This window comes from Dendrobates tinctorius, unplaced genomic scaffold, assembly GCF_039654945.1.
Source record: "Dendrobates tinctorius isolate UK_male_01 unplaced genomic scaffold, ASM3965494v1 ptg000223l, whole genome shotgun sequence".
Classification (NCBI taxonomy): domain Eukaryota; kingdom Metazoa; phylum Chordata; class Amphibia; order Anura; family Dendrobatidae; genus Dendrobates; species Dendrobates tinctorius.
Window position 1 is genome coordinate 17649523 of NW_027361890.1, and position 25029 is coordinate 17674551.

The following is a 25029-nucleotide window of genomic DNA, read 5'->3' on the forward strand; positions in this document are numbered from 1 at the left end:
TCCAACTTTTCACCAAAAAGCCGCCCACTGAGGTACGGGAGATGCGTGAGGGACTTCTCTGAGGCCGCGTCCGCTTTCCATTCCCGCAGCCAGGAGGATACGCCGGATCGTGATGGCGTTTGATGCTATTCCCGCTACACCTCATGCGGAATCCAGAGCTGCATGAAGCATGTAATCTGCTACCACCGCTATTTGCATTGCCTGGTCCGACAGCTCAGGATTTGAGGCTTGGAGGCCAGCCTGCAATTTTTTGGCCCAAGCTATAATGGCCTTGGCCGCCCAGACTGAAGCAAACGCGGGAGCCAGAGAGGCCCCCTGCCGCTTCGAAGATTGAACGAGCCATGCGTTCTACCTGCCGGTCTGCTGCGTCCCTGAGGGTTGAGCTATCTGGCAGTGAGAGGAGGGTCTGTGCTGCTAGCCTAGAGACTGGGGGTCCACTTCGGGTGGATCTGTCCACTCCTTGGTGTCCTTCTGTGGAAAGGGGTACCTTGCTTCCAGATATTTGCGATTGGAGAATTTCTTCTCAGGCTGCGAAAACTGCTTAGTAAGTATCGCCTGAAATTCCGGGTGATTAGAGAAGACCTTAGGTGGTTTTCAAAACAAATTTTGTGTTCTGGGGCTTCCGGGGGTGGATCAGAAATGTCCAGCACCCGATGGATGGAAGAAATCACGTCCTCAACTAGCGCCGTATTGCTCGGGGGGCTAGGAGCCAGAGACCTCTCCGTTTCGTTGTCTGAGTTGGAGTCACAGATGCCTTCCGATTCCTGCGTGTCACTGAGGCGTTCTCTCGTGGGCGAACTGGGGCGGAGGTCTTCTGTGGTCAGGGATCGCTATGGAGATCTGCGTTGTCTGTCTGTTAAGGGACCTCGATCCACGGTGTCTCTCCCTGGAGGGTGATGACCGTGTGCTATGGGATGAAGCGGATGAACGCGACCTGTGGGTCTGCTTACGTCTGTGAGTGTCGGAAACGGCATGTTCCTGACATGAGCTGTCCCTTTGCTGGGTAAAGTTCATAGCCGAGGCATGACCCTGCAGAGCCTGGAGTAGCGTGGAGGTTAGGTTATCTATGGACTGTGTCATAGACTGCGATATCTGAGTAGCCCATTCCGGCATGGTAGCAGACGCTGAAGCAATGGTAGGGGCTTCATGGGGCTCTGACCCAGTATTTTGGATACAATCCCTGCAGTGCGGGTACGTGCTCCCACTGGGGAGAGTGGTTTTGCAGGCTGTGCAGAAAGCATAAAAGCAGTCCTGCCTGGTTCTCATCCTTGAGCCCGGCATAGTGCACAGAGGCTGGCTAGCAGAGCACCCTACAGGGGTGGCTACGCAGAGGAAAACTATAGGAAAGCGTTATAGGTAATATGGATTCACAGCCGAGTAAAGAGAACCCAGCTGTGATCTTACCCCACCAGTGTGTCCCTAGGTCCAGCGCCGACAATTCACAGTCCTGTGCCCCCCGGAGACTGCTGACGTTGCTGCTTATGTCACAGACGGAGTCTGCTGAAGCGAAGATGGCCGCCGAGAAGACGAGGAGGAAGAAGGGGGTGGAAAGCTGAAAAAAAGAGCGCGCAGGGCTATGTAAAAACGCACCCTTTCTGCCTCGATCCGCCCCTTCTATGACACTGTAGAGTGTCATATTCGTCATCCGGGGGGCGGGCCGGGGAGGAGGCGGCGGCTTCAGCTAGGCCGAAGCCGCGGTCTAAATTAGAAGCCTGATGCCCAGAAGGGCTCCAGGCCGGCGTGGATGTCCGGGAGGGGGTCAGATCTGAACCAGACCCCTCCGGATTGAGAGGCAGGATAGCGGTGGGGCTAGCAGCGGTAACGGTGCCATGTGTGGGGTCCCCTGAGGCGCTATGTAGCTGATGCTGCCGCAGAGACAGGGGCGCAGGGAGCCCTGTCTCTGTATGTCCATGTCTGCCTGCACTCTCCCCCGGCCCCAACAGGAGCCCGCAGCAGGGCTGGGGTCCCTGGCTGTTTAAGCTGCAGAATGCTGCCTTGTACCGACCCTACCTGAGGCGTCTCAACCTAATGCCCCCAGAGGGGGATTAGGGAGGGTGCGTCTGTCACCATCAGGGGTCTTCATCCTCGCCTCGACCTCAACCCAGACCCCAAAGGGATTGGGGAAGGAGGGGGGGGGGGTGTCTCGACTTCGAACCAGTACCCGAGGGACTGGGAAAGGAGCAACATGGGGGAATAGCCATCTCAACTTCAACTGGGCACCCCGTAATAGGGGGCCGAGGAACGAGCCATGTCGGGAGTCTCGCTGGAGATCCACTTTTCTTCATCTGTAATCCGTCGGGAAAAAAAAAAAAAAAAATCTTTAGGTGTGCCTCCTTGCGACACTAAGCAAAAACTGGAGAAGACGGATGCCGTCCAGGGGTGTATACTGCAGAGGAGGAGCCAAAGTTAATCTTTTTCAGATTATGCATAGTGTCGCCTCCTAGTGGACAGCAGCATAACACCCATGGTTCTGTGTCCCCCAATGAGGCGACAGAGTAAAGCAAGTATATGTCTGACATCTAGTGCCAGGGATCAAGGTCCCACAGATTTTCAACCAAAAGACTCGAGGCATTTTCCGGTCGACACCAGCAGAGTAGGCGGTCGCCTGCTCTGGTTTCGCCATGTCTGGCTCACCGTCGTGCACGACGCTTGGGTCAGAGAGCTGGTGCCCTCTAGGTACAAAATAGAATTTGTCAACCACCCACCAAAACGTTTTTTTTTTCTTTCCAGTCTTCCCAGAGCGGAAGCATGTGCTTGGGCCTTCTTCAAAGCCATCGCGTCACAACGGAGTTATCGTTCCCGTATCGGAAAATGAAAAATTCTAGGGGTTCTATTCGAATCTGTTCGTGGTCCCGAAGGACGGAACTGTAATGCCCATGCTGGACCTAAAGCTCCTAAACAGATTTGTCAAAATCAGGCATTTCCAGATGGAGTCCCTTCGCTCCGTCACTTCATTAATGGACAAAGGAGACTTTTTGGCCTCTATCGACATCCATATTCCCATTTTTCCCTCGTATCAAAGGCTCCTACGCTTCGCTGTCCACGGCCTACATTACCAGTTTAAAGCCTTGCCTGTCGGGCGAGCCACCGCCCCCAGGGTGTTCACAAAGGTCATGGCGGCCGTCATGTCCATCCTGCATTCTCGGGGAATAGTCGTCTTGCCATATTTGGACGACCTCTTGGTCAAAGAACCGTCTTTTTGAGCTTGCGAGGAATTCGTAAACATCAAGTTGGATACGCTTTCCCACCTAGGGTGGTTGGTAAACTGGTCCCAGCTCAGAAGATTTCCTTCTTAGGAATGATCTTTGACACCTGTTGGTAATTCTCTCTCGGGACAAGGCCCTAACCCCTCCATCAGGGAGTTCAGGCACTCCGCCAGCCAGTTCCTTATGCCATCCATTTCGGCATGAGGGTCCTGGAGAAAATGGTGGCAGCGACGGAAGAAATTCTGTTCACCCAGCTTCACCTTTGACCCCTAGGGACAAGAACCCATTTTCTCTTGACCGCCCGTGACGGCTGTCCGTTCAGGTCAGGCACACACTCAGGAGGTGGACATGGAGTTCTTCCCTTCATCAGGGGAAGCCCTTTCCCCTGGACCAGTGGCTGGTTCTCACTACTGACGCCAGTCTCCTCGGCTGGGGAGCCGTTTATCGTCACCACACGGCCCAAGGACGTTGGTCGCCTCGGGAATCACGCCTCCCAATCTCCTAGAAATTCGGGCGATCCGGCTGGCTTTGCGTTATTTTATCTCCTGGTGGGTCGCCCTGTCTGGATTCAGTCAGACAATGCCACGGTCATGGCATGGCTTACATCAATTACCAGGGGGGAACCCGCAGCAGGGCGCATTCCCTGCCCGCCGAGAAGAATCACTCTGCGATCTCCGCAGTCCACATTCCGGGCGTAAAGAACTGGGAGGCAGACTTTCTCAGCTGGCAGGGTCTTGCGTCCGGGGAGTGGTCTCTCCATCCCGAGGTTTTCCGGCATATTTGTCAATGTTGGGGAAACCCGAATGTGGATCTGATGGCCTCCAGGTTAAAAGGCAAGGTGCCCGAGTTTGTCGCTCAGTCCCGGGATCCAGAGGCCATCGCCATGGACGCCTAGGTTCTGCCGTGGAACCAATTTCGTCTCCAGTACACGTTTCCCCTCGTTATCACTGCTTCCGAAAGTAATCAGGAAAGTCAAGTCAGAAGGGGTCCCAGCAATCCTGGTCGCCCCAGACTGGCCTCGTCGGGCATGGTACGCAGAGTGCAACTAGTTGCTGAGATTCCATGGCGGCTACCAGATCGTCTGGACCCACTTTACCAAGGTCCGATCTACCATCAGAACTCAGGGGCCCTGTGCTTAACGGTCTGGCCATTTAATCATGGATCCTGACCCAAGCCGGGTTCTCCCGGGATGGGCCACTACAATGATTAGCGCCCGGAAGCCCGCCTCGGCACGTATCTATCACCGTACCTGGAAAGTCTTTTTTGCGTGGTGCAGAGACCACGGTCGTCCTCCGCTCACTTTCTCCATTCCCAACATTTTAGAATTCATAGAATCATAGAATCGTAGAGTTGGAAGGGACCTCCTGGGCCATCTGGTCCAACCCCCTGCTCAAAGCAGGATTCGCTAAATCATCCCAGTTAGATGTCTGTCCAGCCTCTGTTTGAAGACTTCCATTGAAGGAGAACTCACCACTTCTCGTGGCAGCCTGTTCCACTCATTGATCACTCTAACTGTCAAAAAGTTTTTTCTAATATCTAATCTGTGTTTCCTCCCATTCAGCTTCATCCCATTGCTTCTAGTCTTTCCTTGTGCAAATGAGAATAAAGTTGATCCTTCTACAATGTGACAGCCCTTTAGATATTTGTAGACAGCTATTAAGTCTCCTCTCAGTCTTCTCTTTTGCAAACTAAACATTCCCAAATCCTGCAACCTTTCCTCATAAGACAGGGTTTGCAGACCGGTCACCATTCTGGTCGCTCTTTTCTGAACTTGCTCCAGTTTGTTGATGTCTTTTTTAAAATGTGGTGCCCAAAATTGGACACAATATTCCAGATGAGGTCTGACCAAAGAGGAGTAGAGGGAAATAATTACTTCACGTGATCTAGACTGTATGCTTCTGTTAATACATCCTAGAATTGCATTTGCCTTTTTTGCTGCTGCATCACACTGTTGACTCATATTCAGTCTGTGATCTATTAGTATACCCAAGTCTTTTTCACATGTGCTGTCACTTAGCCCTATTCCTCCCATTCTATATATGCTTTTTTCATTTTTATTGCCCAGATGTAGTACTTTGCATTTCTCCCTGTTAAAAACCATTCTGTTAGTTGCTGCCCACTTCTCCAGTTTATTTAAATCTTTTTGAATCCTCTCTCTCTCTTCTCTAGTATTAGCTATCCCTCCTAGCTTTGTGTCATCAGCAAATTTAATCAGTTTACCCTCAATTCCTTCATCTAAATCGTTGATAAAGATGTTGAACAATACAGGGCCCAGGACAGAGCCCTGTGGTACCCCACTTGAGACATTCTTCCAACTGGATGAATTCCTTCAAACCGGCCTGGACTCAGATCTAGCACAGAGCTACCTCAAAGGACAGATCTTGTCCTTCTCCACCGCAGGATTGCTTCCAACCTGCAAGTAAAGACTTTCATTCAGGGGGTCTCCCACGTGGTATCTCCCTATAGAGCCCCCCTGGACACCTGGGACCTTAACCTGGTCCCAAGTGCTCTGCAGGAATCTCCGTTCGAACCACTGCAGGATGTCTCATTAACATAACTCATGGAAAGTGGTTATTCTCTTTGCTATAACGTCAATCAGACGGGTTCCGGAGTTGGCTGCTCTATCCTGTCGAGCCCCATTTCTGATCTTTCACCGGGATAAGGTGGTTCTCAGACCGGCCCACTCCTTTCCTGAAAAAGGTAGTTTCCTCTTTTCACATTAACGAAGACATTGTCTTGCCCAGCACCAGTAAACCGTGTGGAAAAGGGCCTTCATACGTTGGATCTAGTGAGAGCTCTCAGGAGGCATGTGTCATGAATGGCATCTTTTTGTCAGAGAGACATGCTGTTCGTGCTCCCCAAGGGCTGCAGAAAGGGACTTGCTGCCTCAAAGTTGACTATTGCCATTTGGATTCGTTTAGCTATTCAGGAATCTTACCGAGGGGCACACCTGTTCCAGCAGGGATCAGGGCACACTCCACATGGGCGGTGGGCGCTTCTTGGACCCATCGGCACCAGTAGAACAGGTTTGCAAGGCTGCAACCTGGTCTAATCTACATATATTTTCAAAGCAATGGCAGAAGGATTCTCCAGGCAGCGGTAGCGCACCTATAGACAGTTAGTACTTATGGCTAATCCGATGGGTGTTTCCCACCCAGGGACTGCTTTAAGATGTCCCACGGTCCTGTGTCCCCCAATGAGGCGAAGGAGAAATAGGATTTTTGTGGTACTCACTGTAAAAATCCTTTTCTCCGAGACGCTCATTGTAGGACACAGCACCCACCCTGTTAGCCTGATGGCTCATTTTGTTTTCCTTTTTTGATAGGTGGGTTTTCTTGACATGTTGTACATGTGTTATCAAAGTTGATTTTTGTTCTCCCACTGCTTTTGCACTTAACTGGTTTGCTTTGAGCCAGCGTGAGGGTGTATACTGCGGAGGAGGAGCTAACTTTGTGTTCAGTTAGTGTCAGCCTCCTAGCGGCAGTAGCATACACCTGTGTCCCCCCCAATGAGGCAAGAGAGAAAAGAACATATACATGTTTGGCGTCTGTGAACTCGTAATGATCTGGAGAAAACAGGGATTTTTGTGTGTACTCACTGTAAAATCCTTTTCTCCGAGCCAATCATTGGGGGATACAGGACCATGGGTGTTATGCTGCTGTCACTAGGAGGACACTAAGCAAATACACAAAGAAATTAACTCCTCCTTAGTATACACCCTCTGCTGGCTCTATCCTGAACCAGATCGGTGCCAAAGCAGTAGGAAGCTCACAGATAGCGAACAAAAAATGCAACATGTCAAAAAAAAGGAACAACCACAAGCCAATAGGCTAACATGGTGGGTGCTGTGTCCCCCAATGATTGGCTCGGAGAAAAGGATTTTACGGTGAGTACACACAAAAATCCCTGTTTATCCTTTGCCTCATTGGGGGACACAGGACCATGGGACGTTCTAAAGCAGTCCCTGGGTGGGAAACAGAGCAACAGCTGAAACCTCGTGTACCAAACGATTAAATCTGGCCTACAGATTGATACTGCAGATTGCAGAATTTGTCTGCCAAGGGCCACATCTGAAGAGGCTTGAGAATGAATGTTGTAATGCTTAAAAAACGTGTGAAGGCTGGACCAAGTCGCAGCCTTGCAAACTTGCTGTGCCGAATGACCCAGGAAGCCGCCACTGACCGAGTGGAGGGTGCCTTGATCCCCGCCGGGATAGGCTGACCTCTGACACAGTAAGCTTCTTGGATCGCAGAGCGGATCCATCTGGCTATTGTAGCTTTAGAAGCAGGTGGGCCGTTTCTGTGTCCCTCCGGAAGCACAAAGAGGGAATCCGATTTGCGGAAAGACACTGTTCTGGAAATGTATTTCCTGAGTGTTCTCACCAAATCCAAAGTGTGGAGAGCTTTCTCAGTACGATGGACTGGAGCTGGGCAGAACGAGGGCAAAACTATGTCCTCATTCAGATGAAAAGAAACGACCTTAGGCAAGAAGGACGGAGACGTCCTTAACACCACCTTGTCCTGGTGAAAGACCAGAAATGGAGGTTTGCAAGACAAAGCCGCCAATTCCTATTGCAAGGCACCTAAGGACCTAATTAATGTCCCATGGTTTGTGGTATCTTGTAGGGCGTGACAAGGTGCGACACTCCCTGTATGAAGGTCTTATCCTGCGATTTGGAAGATACCGTTCGCTGGAACAGGACAGATAGGGCTGAAATTAGGCATTTGAAAGAAGCCAGTGCCAGGCCTGAATCTAATCCTGCTTAGAGAAACTCCAAAATGGAAGGGATAGAAAACACAAGTGAACATCCATGTTTTTTACACCGAGAAAAAGGCCTTCAAAATACGATGGTAAATGCGCATGGAAGTAGGTTTCCGAGCGTTGATCATGTTGGACGCTACTTGTTGCGAGAAACCGGCCTGGGCTAGGATCCAAGATTCAATAGCCAGGCCGTTAAACTCAGCACTCAAGTTCTGGCAGTAAATGGGCCCCTGAGAGAGAAGGTCTGGGTGGTCCGGTAACCGCCAGCGACTAATTGCACTAGTTCCGCGTACCACGCTTGGCGTGGCCAGTCTGGTGCAAAGAGAATCACGGGGATGCCTTCCACCTTGATCTTTCGGATGACCCGTGGGATCAGCGGAAGCGGCGGAAAAATGTAAGGGAGGCAAAACTGATGCCACAGAAGCACCAGGGCATCCGACCGATGGCTAATGGGTCGCGGGACCGAGCTACGAATGCTGGAACTTTGGCGTTTAGCCTGGAGGCCATGAGGTCTACATCCGGAGTTCCCAGCGCTGACAAATCTGCTGAAAAACTTCCAGATGAAGGGACCACTCTCCCGAGGCCAGACACTGATGGCTAAGAAAATTTGCCGCCCAATTCTCTACTCCCAGAATATGAACTGCAGAGATGACTGAATGGTTTGTCTTGGCCCATTGCAGAATGTGTACTACTTCGAGCATCGCATGCCCCCCCCCCCCGACGATTGATGTACACCACGGCGGCCGTGGCGATGTCCGACTGGATCCGAATGGGCCGGCTGGCCAAAAGTTGATGGAATCGATGAAGGGCTAATCTGATTGCCCGAATCTCGGGGATATTGATCGGGAGACGTGATTCCTGAATGAACCAGCGTCCCTGAGCCGTATGGGGATGGGAAAAAAAAAGAAAAAAAAAAAAAAAGTAAATCGCTCCCCAACCTAGAAGACTGGCGTCGGTGGTGACTACCAGCCAGTGGACCGGAAGAAAGGACCTTCCTTGACCCAATGAGGACGTTGACGTGCACCCCTTGAAAGACTGCCTGATCCAGGGGGGACAGGCGAAACCGGCGGTCCAGGGAGGCTGGATTTTTGTCCCAAGCTGACAGCAATGCCTGCTGCAGAGGACGGAGATGTAGTTGGGAAAACAGTATTGCCTGAAATCAACACTACCATTTTCCCCAGGACCTGCATGCTGAACCGCAGGGAGTGGAGGCAGGCAAGAGAAAGCTTCCAGGCTCCCCAGATCAGCGCCGAGATCTTTTCTGGAGGGAGAATTACTAACCCTCAGGAAGTGTCCATGATCATCCCCAAAACTGAGAATTGCTGGGATGGGGCTAGGGAGTATTTGTCTAGGTTCACTAGACAACCTAAACGAGAGAGTGTCCACAGTGACGCTGACACTCTCCGCACAGGCCTGAAGGGACGATACCTTGATGAGGAGGTCGTCCAGATAGGGCAGAATCACCACGCCCCGAGAGTGCAGAATAGACATGACAGCTGCCATGACCTTGGTGAACACTCTGGGGGGCAGTGGCGAGATCGAAGGGCAAGGCCATGAACTGAAAGTGCTCGTCTCCTATGGCGAAGTGCAGAAATCTTTGGTGACCTGAGAAGATTGGATTGTGAAGAGGTGTCCTTGATGTCGACAGACGCGAGGTATTCCCCTTTTTCCAGCAAGGTGATAACAGAAATAAGAGATTCCATTCTGAAATGACACACTTTGACAAACTTGTTCAACAGCTTTAGGTCTAGGATGGGGCGCATGGTTCCTTCCTTCTTTGGGACCACGAACAGGTTTGAGTAAAACCCCTTGAACCTTTCCGTGTGAGGGACCGGGACGATGACTCCATTGATGCGGAGAGCGTATATGGCCTGATAAAATGGAGCTGCATGCGCGTCTTTGGAAGACGCAACTGGAAGAAGCGTGTTGAAGGGGGAGACGCCAATTCTATTTTGCATCCAGAGGACACCAGATCTCTGACCCATTGGTCGTGAATGACAGCTAGCCAGACCTGACGAAACAAGGGTAGATGGCAGCCTACCCTGTCTGTGTCCTCCAGATACCGCAATGAGTCATTGAGCAGAGGACATGCGGGAAGAGGTACCCTTGGGCCCGGACCGGGAGGGTCTGTTTCTCCAGGAATGAGGGCTTGAATGAAGGTTGTGAATCCCTGGCACTGCGCGGGGGACGGGCCGAGCTAGAGGAAGCGGTTGCGGATGACCAGCTTGTGGTACTGTGAAAAGGTTGGAAGCGAATCTGGTGTTGGATCTGAAAAGGCCGACTGGGTCTTTTTGCTGAGGGAGGAATTTGCTTTTTCCCCAATAGCATCCGAGATAATTTGGTCAAGTTTATCTCCGAACAAACGCCCGTTCTGGTAAGGCAGGGAAGTTAAAGATTTCTTTGAAGCAGAGTCTGCCAGCCACTCTCGGAGCCATAGGACTCTCCTGATGGTAACAGCGTTTGTGTATGCAAGCGCGGCAAAGTTAGCAGCATCTAGGGAGGCATGCACAACGTAAACCGCCGGCCTGGGCAATCTGGTAAGCAAGACTGACCGCATCAGGAGGTAGGCTATTGTCTCAACCGGTCTTAACTAGAGCCTCTGCCCAGGCAACTATAGCCCTGGTCACTCAGGTGGTGGCGAAGGAAGGGAAAAGTGCTGCTCCAGCAGCTTCAAAGACTGACAGAGCAAGTTTGTCAATCTGTCGATCAGTGAGGTTTTTAATAGACGAGAAGTCAGACAAACAGGAGAGTTTTGGAAGCGAGCCGTGACATGGGTGGATCTACTGCAGGGGACTCCATCCACTCCTTTCTTAGAGTAGATTCAAAAAGGGTACCGTGCTTCCAGCAGCTTTTGCCCTGTGAATTGCTTGTTCGGGCGACTTCTATGCCTCTGAACAATGTCCGTAAGCTAAGGGTGGTTAGCAAAAACCCTTTGAGGATGTTTGGTCCTTTAGAAAGACACAGTGTGATCCACACTAGTACCAGGTTCTGCTCTCAGAGCCTTATTAATCTCTTCGATGAGAGAATCTAGAGACTCCTGGTACTCTAGAGAGTCCGGGTCTACTGCAATATCTGACTCGTATTCTGAGTCGTGCTCGCTGCAAACCCCTGGTGAGGGGGGAGTGGGAAGCAGAGCTTGCGGACGCCGAGGCACCAGAGTGCCTGGGGGACGAGCCATGGGGACGTTTTCTAGAAGATTGTATATCTTCTGCCGCAGTCCGGCCCCTGTCTGAGGAAGGCTCGTGTGGCTGAAGGGCCTTCCATGGGGGAGGAAAAGTGATGCCCTGGCTTGAGGAGGAATCACGGAAGGATTCTATAGCTTTAGCCACAGAAGTCATGGACTGTGCCAAGGACGTGGCCCACTCGGGTGGACTAGGTCCACTAGGGACAGCATTATAGCAGGGGGCTCCTGTGCTCATGAGGGGTCGCAGGTGGCACAGATTGCGGTACAGTGTCTCCATGGTAGTGGGGCAATACATACGGTACATGAGGCAAACACCACTGTGTGTCTTATCAGCCTTCTTACATGCCTTTGATTGAGACATATTGCATTACCTGCTGCTTAGAGGCTGCTGCGGGGAAGGGGTTAATTGCTGTGTACTAGCTTACCTAGGTCCTGTGTCTATGCTCCCAGTGAAGTCACACTTGCGGTGAACGAGATAGTGTCCCCCAGCCTGTATATTTCCTGAGTGCCCTGTTACACACGCGCCAGGAAGTAGAGCCTGAGAACAAGTCGGCGCTTCTCGTGAGGAATGAGAAGCGCCAGAGAAAGTGGGCGGAGTCAAGGCCAGTGAGTCGGGATGCAGCCGCAGGGCTTCCCGCTCAGAGTGAGAAGCGCTTAAGTGGGCGGAGCCGCCAGGTGGGCGGAGCTGGGCCTATTATGGCCAGAAGCCAGGGACTAAATTTGCAGCAGCAGCTGCGGTAAGAGCCCATCTCCCTTAGGGCCCGGACATCTACACAGGTACATGGAGAGGGAGCCCCCCTCCCCCGACCAGGGACACTGCGCTACTCACAGATGGGAAGAAGCAGCAGCGTCGTGTGTGCTGGGCCACAGGAAGATTTTTGGCCGCGCCATTCATCCTCAATCCACCATCCCTTTGATAGGGAAGTGGAGAGGGCTCGTTCGCCTCCTGATATCAGCCACGGTCTGCAGTGGTGGTGCAGTCGAGCCGCACGGATGCCACATGGGAGCCTCTGCCAGAGTACCTCAGGTAAACTTTTGGGAAGGGCAGGGCAAATTGTCCGGCTGAAGGCCTGACTCCAGAAGGGGGTACGTGGGGGCGACACCCCATGTTCCCGTCCATTTTGTGTGTGGGGAGAGCAAACCCATTAAAGGGATCCGTCGCCCCTAAAGAGATCCCAGGCATGGCTTTGAGGGGGTACGGGGAGACGACACTCCGCGTTCCCGCCTGTTGATGATTTTGGGAGATTGAGACCTTGAAAAGACCTGTCGCCCCTTCGATCCATGGAGAAAAAAGTAAAAAAAAAAAAAAGACCCACAACAAAGTCGGGGTCTGAAGCCAGAACCTAGTGCCTCCTACAGACACTAAGCACGAACTGGATCAGGATAGAGACAGCAGAGGGTGTATACTGCGGAGGAGTTTAATTCTTTATGTATTTGCTTAGTGTCCTCCTAGTGGCAGCAGCATAACACCCATGGTCCTGTGTCCCCCAATGAGGCGAAGCAGAAATAATGGCAGGTCAGTTTTAGCATTCAGTGAATATGGTAATAAAAAAACCCCAAACAACAATTGTGGAATTGAACTTTTTTTTTGCAATTTCACCACACTTGGATTTTTTTCCCGTTTTTCAGTACACGATATGTTAAAACCAATGGTGCTAAGGCTAGTTTCACACTAGCATATGGCTGAGGTGCGGAGGGCTGCGGACTTCCTCTGTGAAGCTCCACCTACCTCGGCGTGCGTACCCTATCTTTAGCACTGGGTGCACAGGTTGTGCCGATGTATGCGTATGCCTCCGCATACGTCGTTTTGACGGTGCGGCGACCTGCGCCGAACACAACGTGTTGCATTTTGGTGCGGTCGCTGCACTGTCAAAACGACGCATGCGGAGGCATCCGCATACATCGGCACAGCCTGCGTACCCAATGCTAAAGATAGCTCGCCCACGGCCTACCCTTCGCAGAGGAAGTCCGCAGCCCTCCGCCATACGCTAGTGTGAAACTAGCCTAAGGCTGTGTGCCCACGTAGCGATTTTTAAGCGTTTTAGCCGCGATTTTCTGCGCAAAAACACAGCGAAAACGTTTAAAAAATCGTGTACAGAACGCCCCCCATGCATTCCTATGGCATTCCGCACATGCTGTGCTAATGCTGCGCTTTTTTACGCGGCGGAATCGCATAGCGGAAAAAATCACAGCATGCTCATTCTTTTGTGCGGAATCGCAAAGAAGTGCCGCGATTCCGCACCCATAGGAATGCATGAAAATCGCTTACTTCCCGCATGTGGCTATGCCCACCATGCGGGAAGTTAAGCGTCTCATGTGCGGTTGGTAGCAACGGTGTGGAGGAGAGGAGACTGTCCTCCAGGCCCTGGGTACCATACCCCTGTAAAAAAAAAAGAATAAAAAATAAAAAAAATCGGGGTATATTTACCTTCCGGCGTCCCGCGCTGCATTCCCGGCCTAAGCGTTCCCAGTAATGCCTTGCGGCAGGTCCAGTGATGACGTGGTCTCGCGAGATCGCTATAGTAACGCGAGACTACGTCATCACAGGTCTCGCAAGGCATTACTGGGAACTCTGTGGCCCGGGAATGCAGCGCGGGACGCCGGAAGGTAAATATACACCGATTTTTTTACTTTATTTAGCATTTTAACATTCTATCTTTTACTATTGATGCCGCATAGGCGGCCTCAATAGTAAAAACCTGGTCACACTCTTCAAACACTATGTTTGACGAGTGTGACCAACCTGTCAATCACTTTCCAAGCGATGCTTCAAATCGCTTGGAAAGTGCTTGAATATCGCACACGATAATCGCGGCAAAATCGCGATCATAATCGCGGTGAAATCGCGTGGAAAAAACCGTGCGATTTCTGGGAAGGAGTCCGGTTTTTGGTGTGCGTTTTAACACGCACCATGGGCACATAGCCTAGAAAGTACAACTTTTCCCGCAAAAAACAAGCCCTAACATGAGCATATTAACCAAAAAAAAAAAAAATCATGGGCTCTGGGAAGAAGGGGAGTAAAAAAAAAAATTCAAAAACTGAAATACTCCTGGTCATTAAGGACCATTTTTATATAACCTCTTGCACAGACTATGGAAGGTGAGCCTTGCAACAATATCTACCCCCCAGCTCATTTACCTTATAGAAATAGAACGGACTAAGGTTAAGTACTTCGATGGTCCAAGGAAATTTTCGAGGAGAACTGTAAGCAAATAGCACAATTTCTAGACAGCATGACAACAGAGACTGGTGAAAAATATCCTGCTCCAGTAACGCCTACAAAAAAAAAAAAAAAAAAGGTACAGACACTTAGATTTACAATGACGATGTATAGGTTTGTAGAATGAAGTCAAATTTTGAAGTAAAATTGCGTTAGAACTGTAGCTCATACAAATACTTGATATTAGGCCACAAAACAATTACAGTTCTCAAAGGAAGTATGTGTAACTAAAAATATATTTCACCCACATATAGAATCTGTAGCTGAATCAAACAGCTGCAACAGTCTTGCAACTGCAAACTTTACTGTACCTCATCATCTGAATACATTACTCTAAAGCTGGAGTCACACATACATAGCGACTTACCAGCGATCCCGACAACGATATCAACGTGTCAGGATTGCTGGTAAGTCGCTATGTGATCGCTGGTGAGCTGTCACACAGACAGCTTCACCAGCGATCAGCACGCCGAGGTGAGGAGCGAGCCCGGAGCAGCAGACAAGTGTGCCTGCTGTTCAAGTCCTCCACCAGCAGATGGTGCGCCTGCATCCCCGGAATCTCCTGGCGCGTCCCTTGGATACCCGATGTGTACGTTTGTTACCAGCTGATCGCTGGTCTCCCGCCTGTCACACGCAGCGATGCGTGCTGGCCAGCGGGAGATCAGCGACGAAAAAAATGTCCAGAGGTTTCTTGCAGCGATCCCGGCAGGGGGGCCGGTCGCTGATTGCTGTCACACACAGCGATCTCGCTGGTGAGATCGCTGTTGTGTCACAAAACTTGTGACTCAGCAGCGATCTCGCCATGTGTGACGGGGCCTTTAAGAGTACGTGCACGATCAGTAATTCCTGCTGGTTTGACACTGCGTGTTTATGCAGCGTTAAACCCGCAACGGTCAGCCGTGACCACGGGATTTCAAGAAATCCTATGTCCACTATGCGTTCACAGATGCCTGCGGATCACCGGCGGAGACTAACATGGATGCGATTCTTGCACCAATAGAAATGTATTGACTGCGGTAAAGCAAAATTTTCGGTACTCACCATAAAATCTGTTTCTCTGAGCCTTCATTGGGGGGACACAGGAAACCATGGGTGTGTGCTGCAGCCACTTGGGAGATTGACACTATGCAAAAAAAAAAGGGTTAGCTCCTCCCCAGCAGTATATACCCACCAACTGGCAGAAAGCTAATCACAGATAGTGAGAAAGCAGTAGAAGTAGAGAACGTAACAGAAACAATGTAACAGATAACAGCAGAACCTGATACAATAAACAAGGGAGGGTGCTGTGTTCCCAAAGAAGGCTCAGAGAAAAAGATTTTACGTTGAGTACCCAAACTCTAGCTTTCTCTCACTTCATTGGGGGACACAGGAAACCATGGGATGTCCCAAACCAGTCAGAAGGGTGGGAAGAAGCTCAGTCAGAGCTTAGGCCAGTCAGAGCTCAGGCCACTGCCGCTTGCAGGACCTTTTTACTAAGGTTCACATCCGATGAAACATGAGTGTGAACCCTGTAAAACATAGTAAAAATATAAACGGAAGCCCATGTAGCAGCCTTGCAGAGCTGCGAGGCCGATGCCTGATGGCGAACTGCCCAGGAGACCCCCACCGAAAGCGTGGAGTGTGCCGTGATTCTCAGTGGGCGTGCTCTACCTCTTAGGAAGGTAAGCTTCCAGAATGGTGGAACGGATCCATCGTGTAATGGTAGACCTGGATGCAGGGAGACCCCTTTGTGGACTCTCTGGGATGAGGAACAGAGAATATGACCGCCGGAAAGGCTCAGTCCTGGACAGATAAACATGTAGAGCTCTCACTAGATCCAGTTTGTGCAAAGACCGTTCTCGGGGGTGAGGAGACGGACAAAAAGATGGAAGCACAATGTCCTCATTCAGATGAAAACCGGAAACCACCTTGGGAAGAAAGGATGGAACCGGACGTAGGATCACCTTGTCCTGGTGAAAGATCAGGTAAGGAGAACGACAAGAGAGCGCGGCTAGCTCAGAGACCGCTCAAATTGAAGTGATAGCGACCAAAGCGATCTTCCAGGAAAGGAATGTGGAAGAGATCTCACGCAGTGGTTCAAACGGAGACTCCTCTAAGACGTCGAGTATCAAATTAAGATCCCAGGGATCCACCGGGGGATGGTAGGGGAGACCGGAGCGAAAAACTCCCTGGGTGAATGTTTTGAGAAGTCGAGGAATGGACAAATTCATTTGGAACAGAACTGACAGAGCCGAAACTTGTCCCTTAATAGAACTAAAGGGACAGTCCGGACTCCAGACCCGACTGCAGAAAAGACAAGATGGATGGGAGGTGAAAAACCATTGGAACGATATGGTGAGCTTCACACCAGCGGAAATATGCTTTCCATGTTCAGTTGTAAATTCGAGAAGACCAAGGCTTCCTTGCTTTAATCAGTCTGGATGACCGGATCAGAAAACCCAGCTGATTCCAAAACCATGGCTTCAACAGTTAAATTGAGTGACTGAGAACTCTGGTGGAAAGAGGGGCCCCTGCGACAAAAGGTCCGGGAGATCCAAAAGTCTCCATGGCATGTCCGCTAGGAGGTTGACCAACTCTGCGTATCAGGGTCTTCGTGGCCAATCCGGGACGATGAGGATGATGGAAATTCCCTCAGCTTTTATCTTTTTGACTACCCTGGGGATTAGCGGTAGAGGAGGAAATAGGTACGGAAGGGAGAACTGTGCCTAGGATATCGCTAGCGCATCGGATCCAATTTCTAGCGGGTCGCGATATCTGGACACAAACTGAGGAACCTTGTGGTCGCATGGATCGCGCGATCGGGCAATGAACCGAGGAACCTTGTTGTTTAGTCTTGAGGCCATGAGATCCACATTCGGAGTCCCCCAACGATGACAAATCTGCTGAAAGACTTCCGGATGAAGAGACCACTCTCCCGAGGCAATGCCTTGGCGACTGAGAAAATCTGCCGCCCAATTTTCTACGTCCGGGATGTGGATTGCTGAGATGGGCAAATGGTTGGTCGCGGCCCAATGGAGGATGTGACTCACTTCGTGCATGGCCATCCTGCTCCGGGTACCTCCCTGGCAGTTGATATACGCTACAGCCGTGGCGTTGTCTGATTGGATCCTGATGGGGTGACCTGCGAGGAGATAGTGGAAACTCCGTAGAGCTAATCTGATTGCTCGTATCTACAAAATGTTGATGGGGAGACATGACTCTCGGGTTGACCAACGACCCTGTGCCGTGTGGTGACGAAAGACCGCACCCCAGCCGAGAAGACTTGCGTCGGTGGTTACTACCAACCGACTTACTGGGAGAAAAGTCCTCCCTTGATTCAGGGAGGAACTCAGTGTCCACCACCTGAGGGCTTGCCTGACCCGCAGGGACAGAAGGATCCGACGGTCCAGGGAGAAAAGGTTCTTGTCCCAAGCTAACAGCAACGCATGTTGTAAGGGACAGAGGTGGAACTGTGCAAATGGAACAGCTTCCATCGCTGCCACCATCTTTCCGAGTACTCTCATGCTGAAACGAATGGAGTGAGAAACTGGTCGGGAAAGAGTCCGCACTGCCTGTTGTAAGGCTTGGGTTTTTTCTGGAGGGAGAATGACCCACCCGCGGGAAGTGTCCAAGATCATTCCTAAAAAGGAAATCTGCTGAGCCGGTTTTGGGAAAGACTTTTCGAAGTTTATCTTCCACCCCAGGCGAGAAAGTGTATTTATTGTTATACTGTATCCACGGATTCCTCACACGCTGGAAGGGACGGACCCTTGATGAGCAGGTCGTCCAGATACGGTAACGCCATCACTCCCCGAGAGTGGAGAATGGCCATGACAGCCGCCATGACCTTGGTAAAGACCCTGGGGGCGGTGGCGAGTCTGAAGGGCAAGGCAACGAACTGGAAGTGTTCCTCGTGAATTGCAAAATGCAGGAACTGCTGGTGGGACGGGCAGATTGGAATGTGAAGGTAAACGTCCTTGATGTCGATGGATGCTAGGAACTCTCCTTTTTCCATGGAAGCGGCAACTGATCGGAGAGATTCCATTCGGAATCACCGTACCTTGACAAACTGATTTAACAGTTTGAGATCCAGAATGGGTGGCATCGTCCCGTCCTTTTTTGGAACCACAAAAAGGTTTGAATAAAATCCCCTGAACCTCTCGTGATGAGGGACCAGAATGATGACTCCGTCCCTTAGCAGAGCCTGAACAGCCCGAAGGAAGGCTCTTGTCTTTTTCTTGGGGGGAGAGGAAAGGAAAAACGGAGCTGGAGGGGGAGAGGAAAACTCTATCTTGTATTCGGAGGACACCAGCTCCCTGACCCACTTGTCGTGGACGACCACGATCCACGTCTGGCTAAAGGAAAGTGGGCGACCGCCAACTTTGTCGGTGTCCGCCGAATACCGCAACAAGTCATTTGGGTAGATCTAGGAGATCTGGCTCCCCTAGATCCAGAAACCCTAGGCCTGGGTTTCCAAGAGCGGTTAGGTCTGTATGAGACCTGGGAGCCTCTGTCTCCGCGCGGGGACCGACCTGATCCGGAAGAGAAGGTAGAGGAGGACCAACCGGAATTGTTGCGAAAAGATTGAAAACACGTCAGCTGTTGGTTGCGAAACGGCCGAACAGTCTTTTGTTGAGGAAGGAATTTACTTTTTCCCCCGGTAGTATCAGAAATGAGCTGGTCCAGTTTCTTTCCAAAAAGAAGACCCGTTTGAAAGGGGAGAGAAAAGTCAAGGATCTTTTAGATGTGGCATCCACTCACCAGCCGTGGAGCCATAGGGCTCTTCTAATGGAGATCGCATTAGTGGCAGTTTGAGCCGCACAATTGGCGGCATCAAAAGAAACGTCTACTACAAAGTCCGCTGCGTGAATTATCTGCCTGGCGACAGTGGTTGCCTCCGGAGAAAGAGTGGTGCCCTGGAAGGAAGTAAATCTAGACTTCTGCCCAAGCGGCCATTGCCTTAGTGACCCAAATTGCCGTGAAAGATGGAAAAAGCGCTGCTCCTGAAGCTTCAAAAAACTGAACGGGCAAGGCAGTCAATCTGACTGAGGAACCCTCAGAAACAGATAGGAGCGTTTTAGAAGCAAGACGCGATACAGGAGGGTCCACCGAAGGGGACTGTAACCAATCGTTCATTAGATGTGGAGCAAAAGGGTATTTAGCCTGAGTAGACTGTTGCCCTGTGAAACGTTTATGTGGCCGATCCCTATGTTTCTGGACAATTTCCTTAAACACCAGATGGCTGGTAAATAACCTGCGCACACGCTTGGTTTTCTTAAATGAGATAGGGTATGCTGGAGCGGGAAGATTTTCCTCATCCAACTTCAGAATCCTGTTGACTTATTCTATAGGAGAATCAAGCGACTCTTGATCAGTTGGGGGATTCTGAGGGGCTGACGTGTCAGATTCGAATTCCGAGTCGTGCTCGCTGTGAACCTCAGGAGAGGGAGAGCGAAAGACAGGAGTCGCCGATGCCGAGACGCGAACGTGACTAGGGGACACGTCATGGGTCCGCTTTCTAGAGACCTGACCATCCCTTGAACGAGTATGGCCCCTGCTGGTGGACGGTTTCCGGCTGACGCCAGAGCCCTGCTCGGGGGGGGGGGGTGCCTTCTGGCTTAAAGAGTCCTCCCGGAGGGAGAATATAGCCACGGTCAGACTCCACCGACCGTGACAGGGACACAGCCCACTCACGGGTACTAAACGCAGGAGGCCCGTCGGCAGCGGCGTTTTAGTGCAGGCCGGGGCACAGTCCGTGCATAACGGATTAGTCTGGGCACTGGGCAAGGCAGTCTTGCAAATGGTACACACGGTAAAAAACGCAGTGTGCTTCTTAGCAGCCCGTTTAGCCTCCTTAGATTGAGACATAGCGCTCCTGAAAGGGTTAACAGCAGCTGAGGTAAAAGACATGTCCCCTGAGATTAGAATTGCGCGTCTCGTAAGGAATGAAAGGCGCCAAGAGGAGGGGGCGGCGACGTTAGCGCTGGCGGCGCTACTCAAATTGCGGCCTAGTAGGCCGGAAAAGCCAGGGACTAAATTTTTGGCCTACCAACGGTAGGCGCCATTTAAATTGCGGCCTAGTAGGCCAGAAAAAACGGGGTCTAATTTTCTGGCCTCCCCACGATAAGCGCCGCCGGGGGGGATGCGACCGGGCGCCAGTGTACCGCCGCTGACGCCAAGTCAGCTCTTCTCCCAGAAACAAGGACCGACCCCATACCTCCACTCCTGTGCTCAGGCAGGTCGTGCTGTCCGGGGTTTTCCAGCTGCAGGTGTCTCATCCTCCGGGCGATGTAGCAGAGCTGGAGGAGGGTCTTAAAGGGGTATTGCTCAATCGATCCACCCTGTGGCAGGGGGATTGAGAGCTCTGGGGCTGATTCAGGGCATCCGAAAAGCGCTGCTCAAGTCCTCTCCATGCACTCCTGTGCTTCGTCCTGTTGCGCTTGCCCTTGTATCCGTGGAATACCGACCGTAAGGGAACCATCGTCAGAGGAATCAGCCCCATTTGTCGCAGGAAAGTGTACGGGAAGGTATACTCTGCATGCTTGCCTGGTTCGGTGGAGAGCAGGCCGTAGAAATGAACCGTCGCCCCCTTAACTCCGTTAATTAAAAAATAAAAATTACAGAAAATTCAAAAATAAAATAAAACTGGTGGGGTCTGAAACCAGACCCAAGTGCTTCCTATAGACACTAAGCAAGAACTGGAGAAATCTCAGCCAGCGAAAGGGTGTATACTGCAGGGGAGGAGCTAACTTATTTTCTGGTTTACTTAGTGTCCTCCTAGTGGCCAGCAGCATAACACCCACTGTCTCTGTGTACCCCAATGAGGCGTAGGAGAAAAGGTGTTTTCCCGCGTGGCTGATGTGGTCCGCCAGTTCGTCGGCCCGGGCCCCAGAGACGATGCGGAGATGCTTTGCCCAGGCGGGGACTGCCTTGGCCACCCAGGTAGCCGCAAAGGATGGGCAGAGGGAAAAGCCCACGGCCTCAAAAGGCAAACTTGGCCAGAGACTCGATGTGTCCGTCGGAGGGTTCCCTTAGAGAGGAACTATCAGACAGAGGAAGCAAGGTCTTTGTGGCCAGCCAGGAGACCGGAGGGTCCACAGAAGGAGATGCTGCCCACTTAAGCAGGTCAGGCTGAGAAGGATACAGGACCCTCAAGGATTTTCTTCTCTGGAAACGCTTGTCTGGGTGCTGCCATTCCACCTCGAAGGTCCTGTTGAACTCATTGTGGTTGGCAAAGACACGGGAAGGGTGCTTCGTTTTCCTGAAAGACCCATTCTGTTCAGAAGGAGAGAACTCAGAGTCTCATTAATAGTGACAATTAAACTATCCACCGTGTCACGCAGTTTGGAGACCTGTGCAGAGTTCAGATCTGAATCTGACTCAGAACGTGGGTCTGACTAGTGACTCTGGAGCGTCAGATGAAGAAGACAGGGAGGGAGCTGGCGTCCTCTTTTGAAGCTCTAGATTTCCTGCGAGAAGGAGAATCCCTTTGCCTATGCGAGGGGTTAATAACAGACGCATCCGAGGGAGTTAACTGAGACCCCCTAGCAGGTGCAGGACTAAAAAGCTGTTCCAAAACAGAGACCAAAGTGTGAGACACCTTGGTTAGGTCAGCTACCGACTGAGATAGAGATGTCACCCACTCGGGAGCAGGCGCACTCTCGTTGCGAGCAGCGGGGGGATCCTGGGAAGACATGTTAGACGATATGCAATTATGGCAGAGAGATTGGGTCTGATCAGAGGGTAACTTCTTGTTACAGGAGGAACATGCAAAGTGTACTACAATGGGAGGAGGGTGGGAGTGAGGCTCCCTAGAGTTAGACATAGAAAGGAAGAGCGTGATGAACTATGTGCCAGGGTAGAAGTGCAAGAGATGAGAGCCGACCCCCCCAGTGACAGTTTACAGACCTGGATCCTGGCTGGAGCAGACCAATAGGCAGAGCTGCAAAGGTAGCAGGATGGAGTCCGAGAGCTGCGGTGTGACAGGCTGCAGAGTGGCGTGGAGAAGGCGCCGGATCATGGGTGGAGCCTGTAAAGCGTGCAGATTTCCCGCTCTATTATGACAGGGAGGGAGGCGTGCAGTGTAGCCGGGTCTGCAGGAAAAAGGTGAGCAGAGTTGCCAGGCCAGGGGAGAGAGGACCGCGCCGATAGGCTGGAGGGCGTGAGCAATTGGCTGGCGTGGCCTAGCCCTGTAGTAAGCCTAGAAAGGAGCCGAGAGCTAAATTTGTGCTGGGAGCCTCATGGGGAGAGGGAGGGCGCTGTAGACGCTGCGGATGGCCGAGGGAGTCAGAAGGCGGCTATTTGGAGCAGATGTTTATACCCCCTCAGAATATATAATTTTTTTTTAATAAATGGAGCCCCCTGCTGCCGCCTGGAATACCTGTCCTGAAGATCCGCATCTCTCTTCGCAGAACTGGCGCTAAAAGACGGACTTGCATGCAGACCTCTGGGCCACTGAAATGACTTCAGTGGCCGTCGGGTAACAATTCAGTCTTCCTACCCCTGAACGACCAGCTCTGGAGGGCGGGCGGCACAGGGGGTAGTGGAGAGGACCGGTCCGCATCTTCGGTCTTGCGGATGCCCAAAACACGCTTGAAGTGTTATGAGGCATGAGGTTTTGCTTGGTAGACACGAGAAGGTACAGTAGTGACGCATTCCCACACTGTGCTCCCGGTCTCTAGGGGGGAGAGCGGAGTAACCAATCACACTCCATCACCCAGATCACAAGCAAAATCTGAAAAACAGAGATGATTAATAAAACACAACAAACCTAAAAGGTAGATACGGGGTTGAAAACAGCCCGTGTCCACCTCCTACTGACACGAAGATAAAATTAATTAGCTTTCAACCAGTTGGTGGGTATATACTGCTGGGGAGGAGCTAACCTTTTTTTTTTTGCATAGTGTCAACCTCCTAGTGGCAGCAGCATACACCCATGGTTTCCTGTGTCCCTCAATGAAGCAGGAGAGAAATCTGCACGGTTCAGTAAACACATTTGGATGTATCTGCATTTAGTAGACAGAAGTGCTTTGTACACAGCAAACATGAGCTGCGGCCAAAGCGCTGCTACATTCGGATCGTGGGCACCCATCCTAAGAAAAGTCAGGTAGTTTCTCATCTTACCGTTAAGTCTTTCCCATTAAGTCTTCTGATTTCTTGAAAAACAATAGATTCTAGTACTTTATAGTACAAAATCTCGGCCAGCTTCCATCGATTAACAGCAAAGTCTGAAAATAGAAAACAAAGACGGGCCTCGTTTATTAATGTACATGAGTGCTTTAATATACAAAACTTACAGTTCAGGATTTTCTATTAAACTGGTTAGAGGGCTTTTCTACAAATAAATGTATTCAGCCCATCAGCTTGAACTAAGTTTAGGCCTGTTTCACACTTCTGTTTTTGTGTCCGCCAAACGGATCCGTTTCCGTTTTTTTGACGGAAACGGATGCCAACGGATCCGTTTTTAAAAAAACGGATCCGTTTTTTTGACGGATCCGCGGTAACCGTAATGGAAGTCTATGGGACAAAAAAATGGATCCTGCAAAAAATGGCGGATCCGTTTTTTTACGGAAAACAACGGATTTTGACGGATTTGAAAAAACGGAAGTGTGAAACAGGCCTTAAAGGGAACCTGTCAGCAGGAGTGTGCACAGTAACCTACAGACAGTGTCAGGTCGGCACCCTTATACTGATAAAAACGAAACCTTGGTTGATGAAATCGGTCTTGTGGTTGTTTAATCTGTATTTTCAGTTTTGAGTTAATGATATGCTCGTGTTCTAGGGTGGCTTCATGTGGTGCTCTGATTAGGTTTTCATAATGCAGACTGTTGACCGGTCAGTGATCCCTCACTGCCCTGCCCCCTAGTTTAAATAATGAATATATATTTATACATATACTAAGAAAAAGCACAATCCTGCTGACTTGCTTCCCTCCTCTGTTGATTTGCTTTTGTTTCATAAGCTGCCATACATGGACTACAGAGCACATCACATCTGTAGACAATCACTGAGCTCAGCCGAAGTAGCAGGTGATGTGCACTGTAGTGGTGACATCACTGCTGCAAAAGTAATGCCAAATGTATTAAAAAAAAAAAAAAAAAAAGTCCAAGCAAATGGTTTCTGCAGCTTACCAATATGAGAACCAGGCTGATCTACTGATGGCTGAGTATAACGATGACAGAAGCGCCTCTGGATGTCATTCACAGTGTTCTGTATATTTTCCATTGGATTGCGGGCACATGACCTAGAGCAAAACAACGCACGTCTGACACTTCCTCCACTAATATAGCAGCAAGAAAATAAGTATAGCTGATACCTACTTAAAGATAGTAATCAGCTGGTCGCTAGGGGTATTCCGGAGTCCGCTCACCATGCTCTGTAGCTTACTCACACACTGTGTTGCTGATGAGACAGGAGTGATTACAGCCTCCTTCTCCTTCAGGTATCGTCTACCAGTTAATGGAGTGGACGGAGCAAATGACCTCTTCTGTGGAATAATATATTACATTAGCAAATAATACTACTGGCAAAATTTGCCAGTAATTTACCAGGAGACTCTGACAGCAATGTCACCACTGACCTAGGTGTTAGGCCCAAGGTCTGACATGCCGCACTACCAAATTCTGATGACATTTCCACTACAATTTTGGTCAGATGCTTGGCTAGAAGCCATTTATTGT

General features: G+C 50.7%; 1 protein-coding gene across 4 annotated transcripts in view; it reads right to left on the reverse strand.

Annotated features, from left to right (window-relative positions):
• Positions 1–25029, reverse strand: part of RBL1 (RB transcriptional corepressor like 1) — a 139143-nt gene that overhangs the window by 53716 nt on the left and 60398 nt on the right. For 2 of the 4 annotated variants that reach the window (XM_073555364.1, XM_073555366.1), the window contains exons 9-12: positions 24670–24833; positions 24481–24593; positions 23474–23577; positions 14290–14427 (exon numbers count right to left, since the gene is read on the reverse strand). In XM_073555364.1, the coding sequence (XP_073411465.1) occupies positions 14290–14427; positions 23474–23577; positions 24481–24593; positions 24670–24833 (519 nt within the window). Of the gene's footprint in view, positions 1–14289; positions 14428–23473; positions 23578–24480; positions 24594–24669; positions 24837–25029 lie in introns of all 4 variants that reach the window. The other 2 variants (XM_073555363.1, XM_073555365.1) reach the window with 1 other exon arrangement.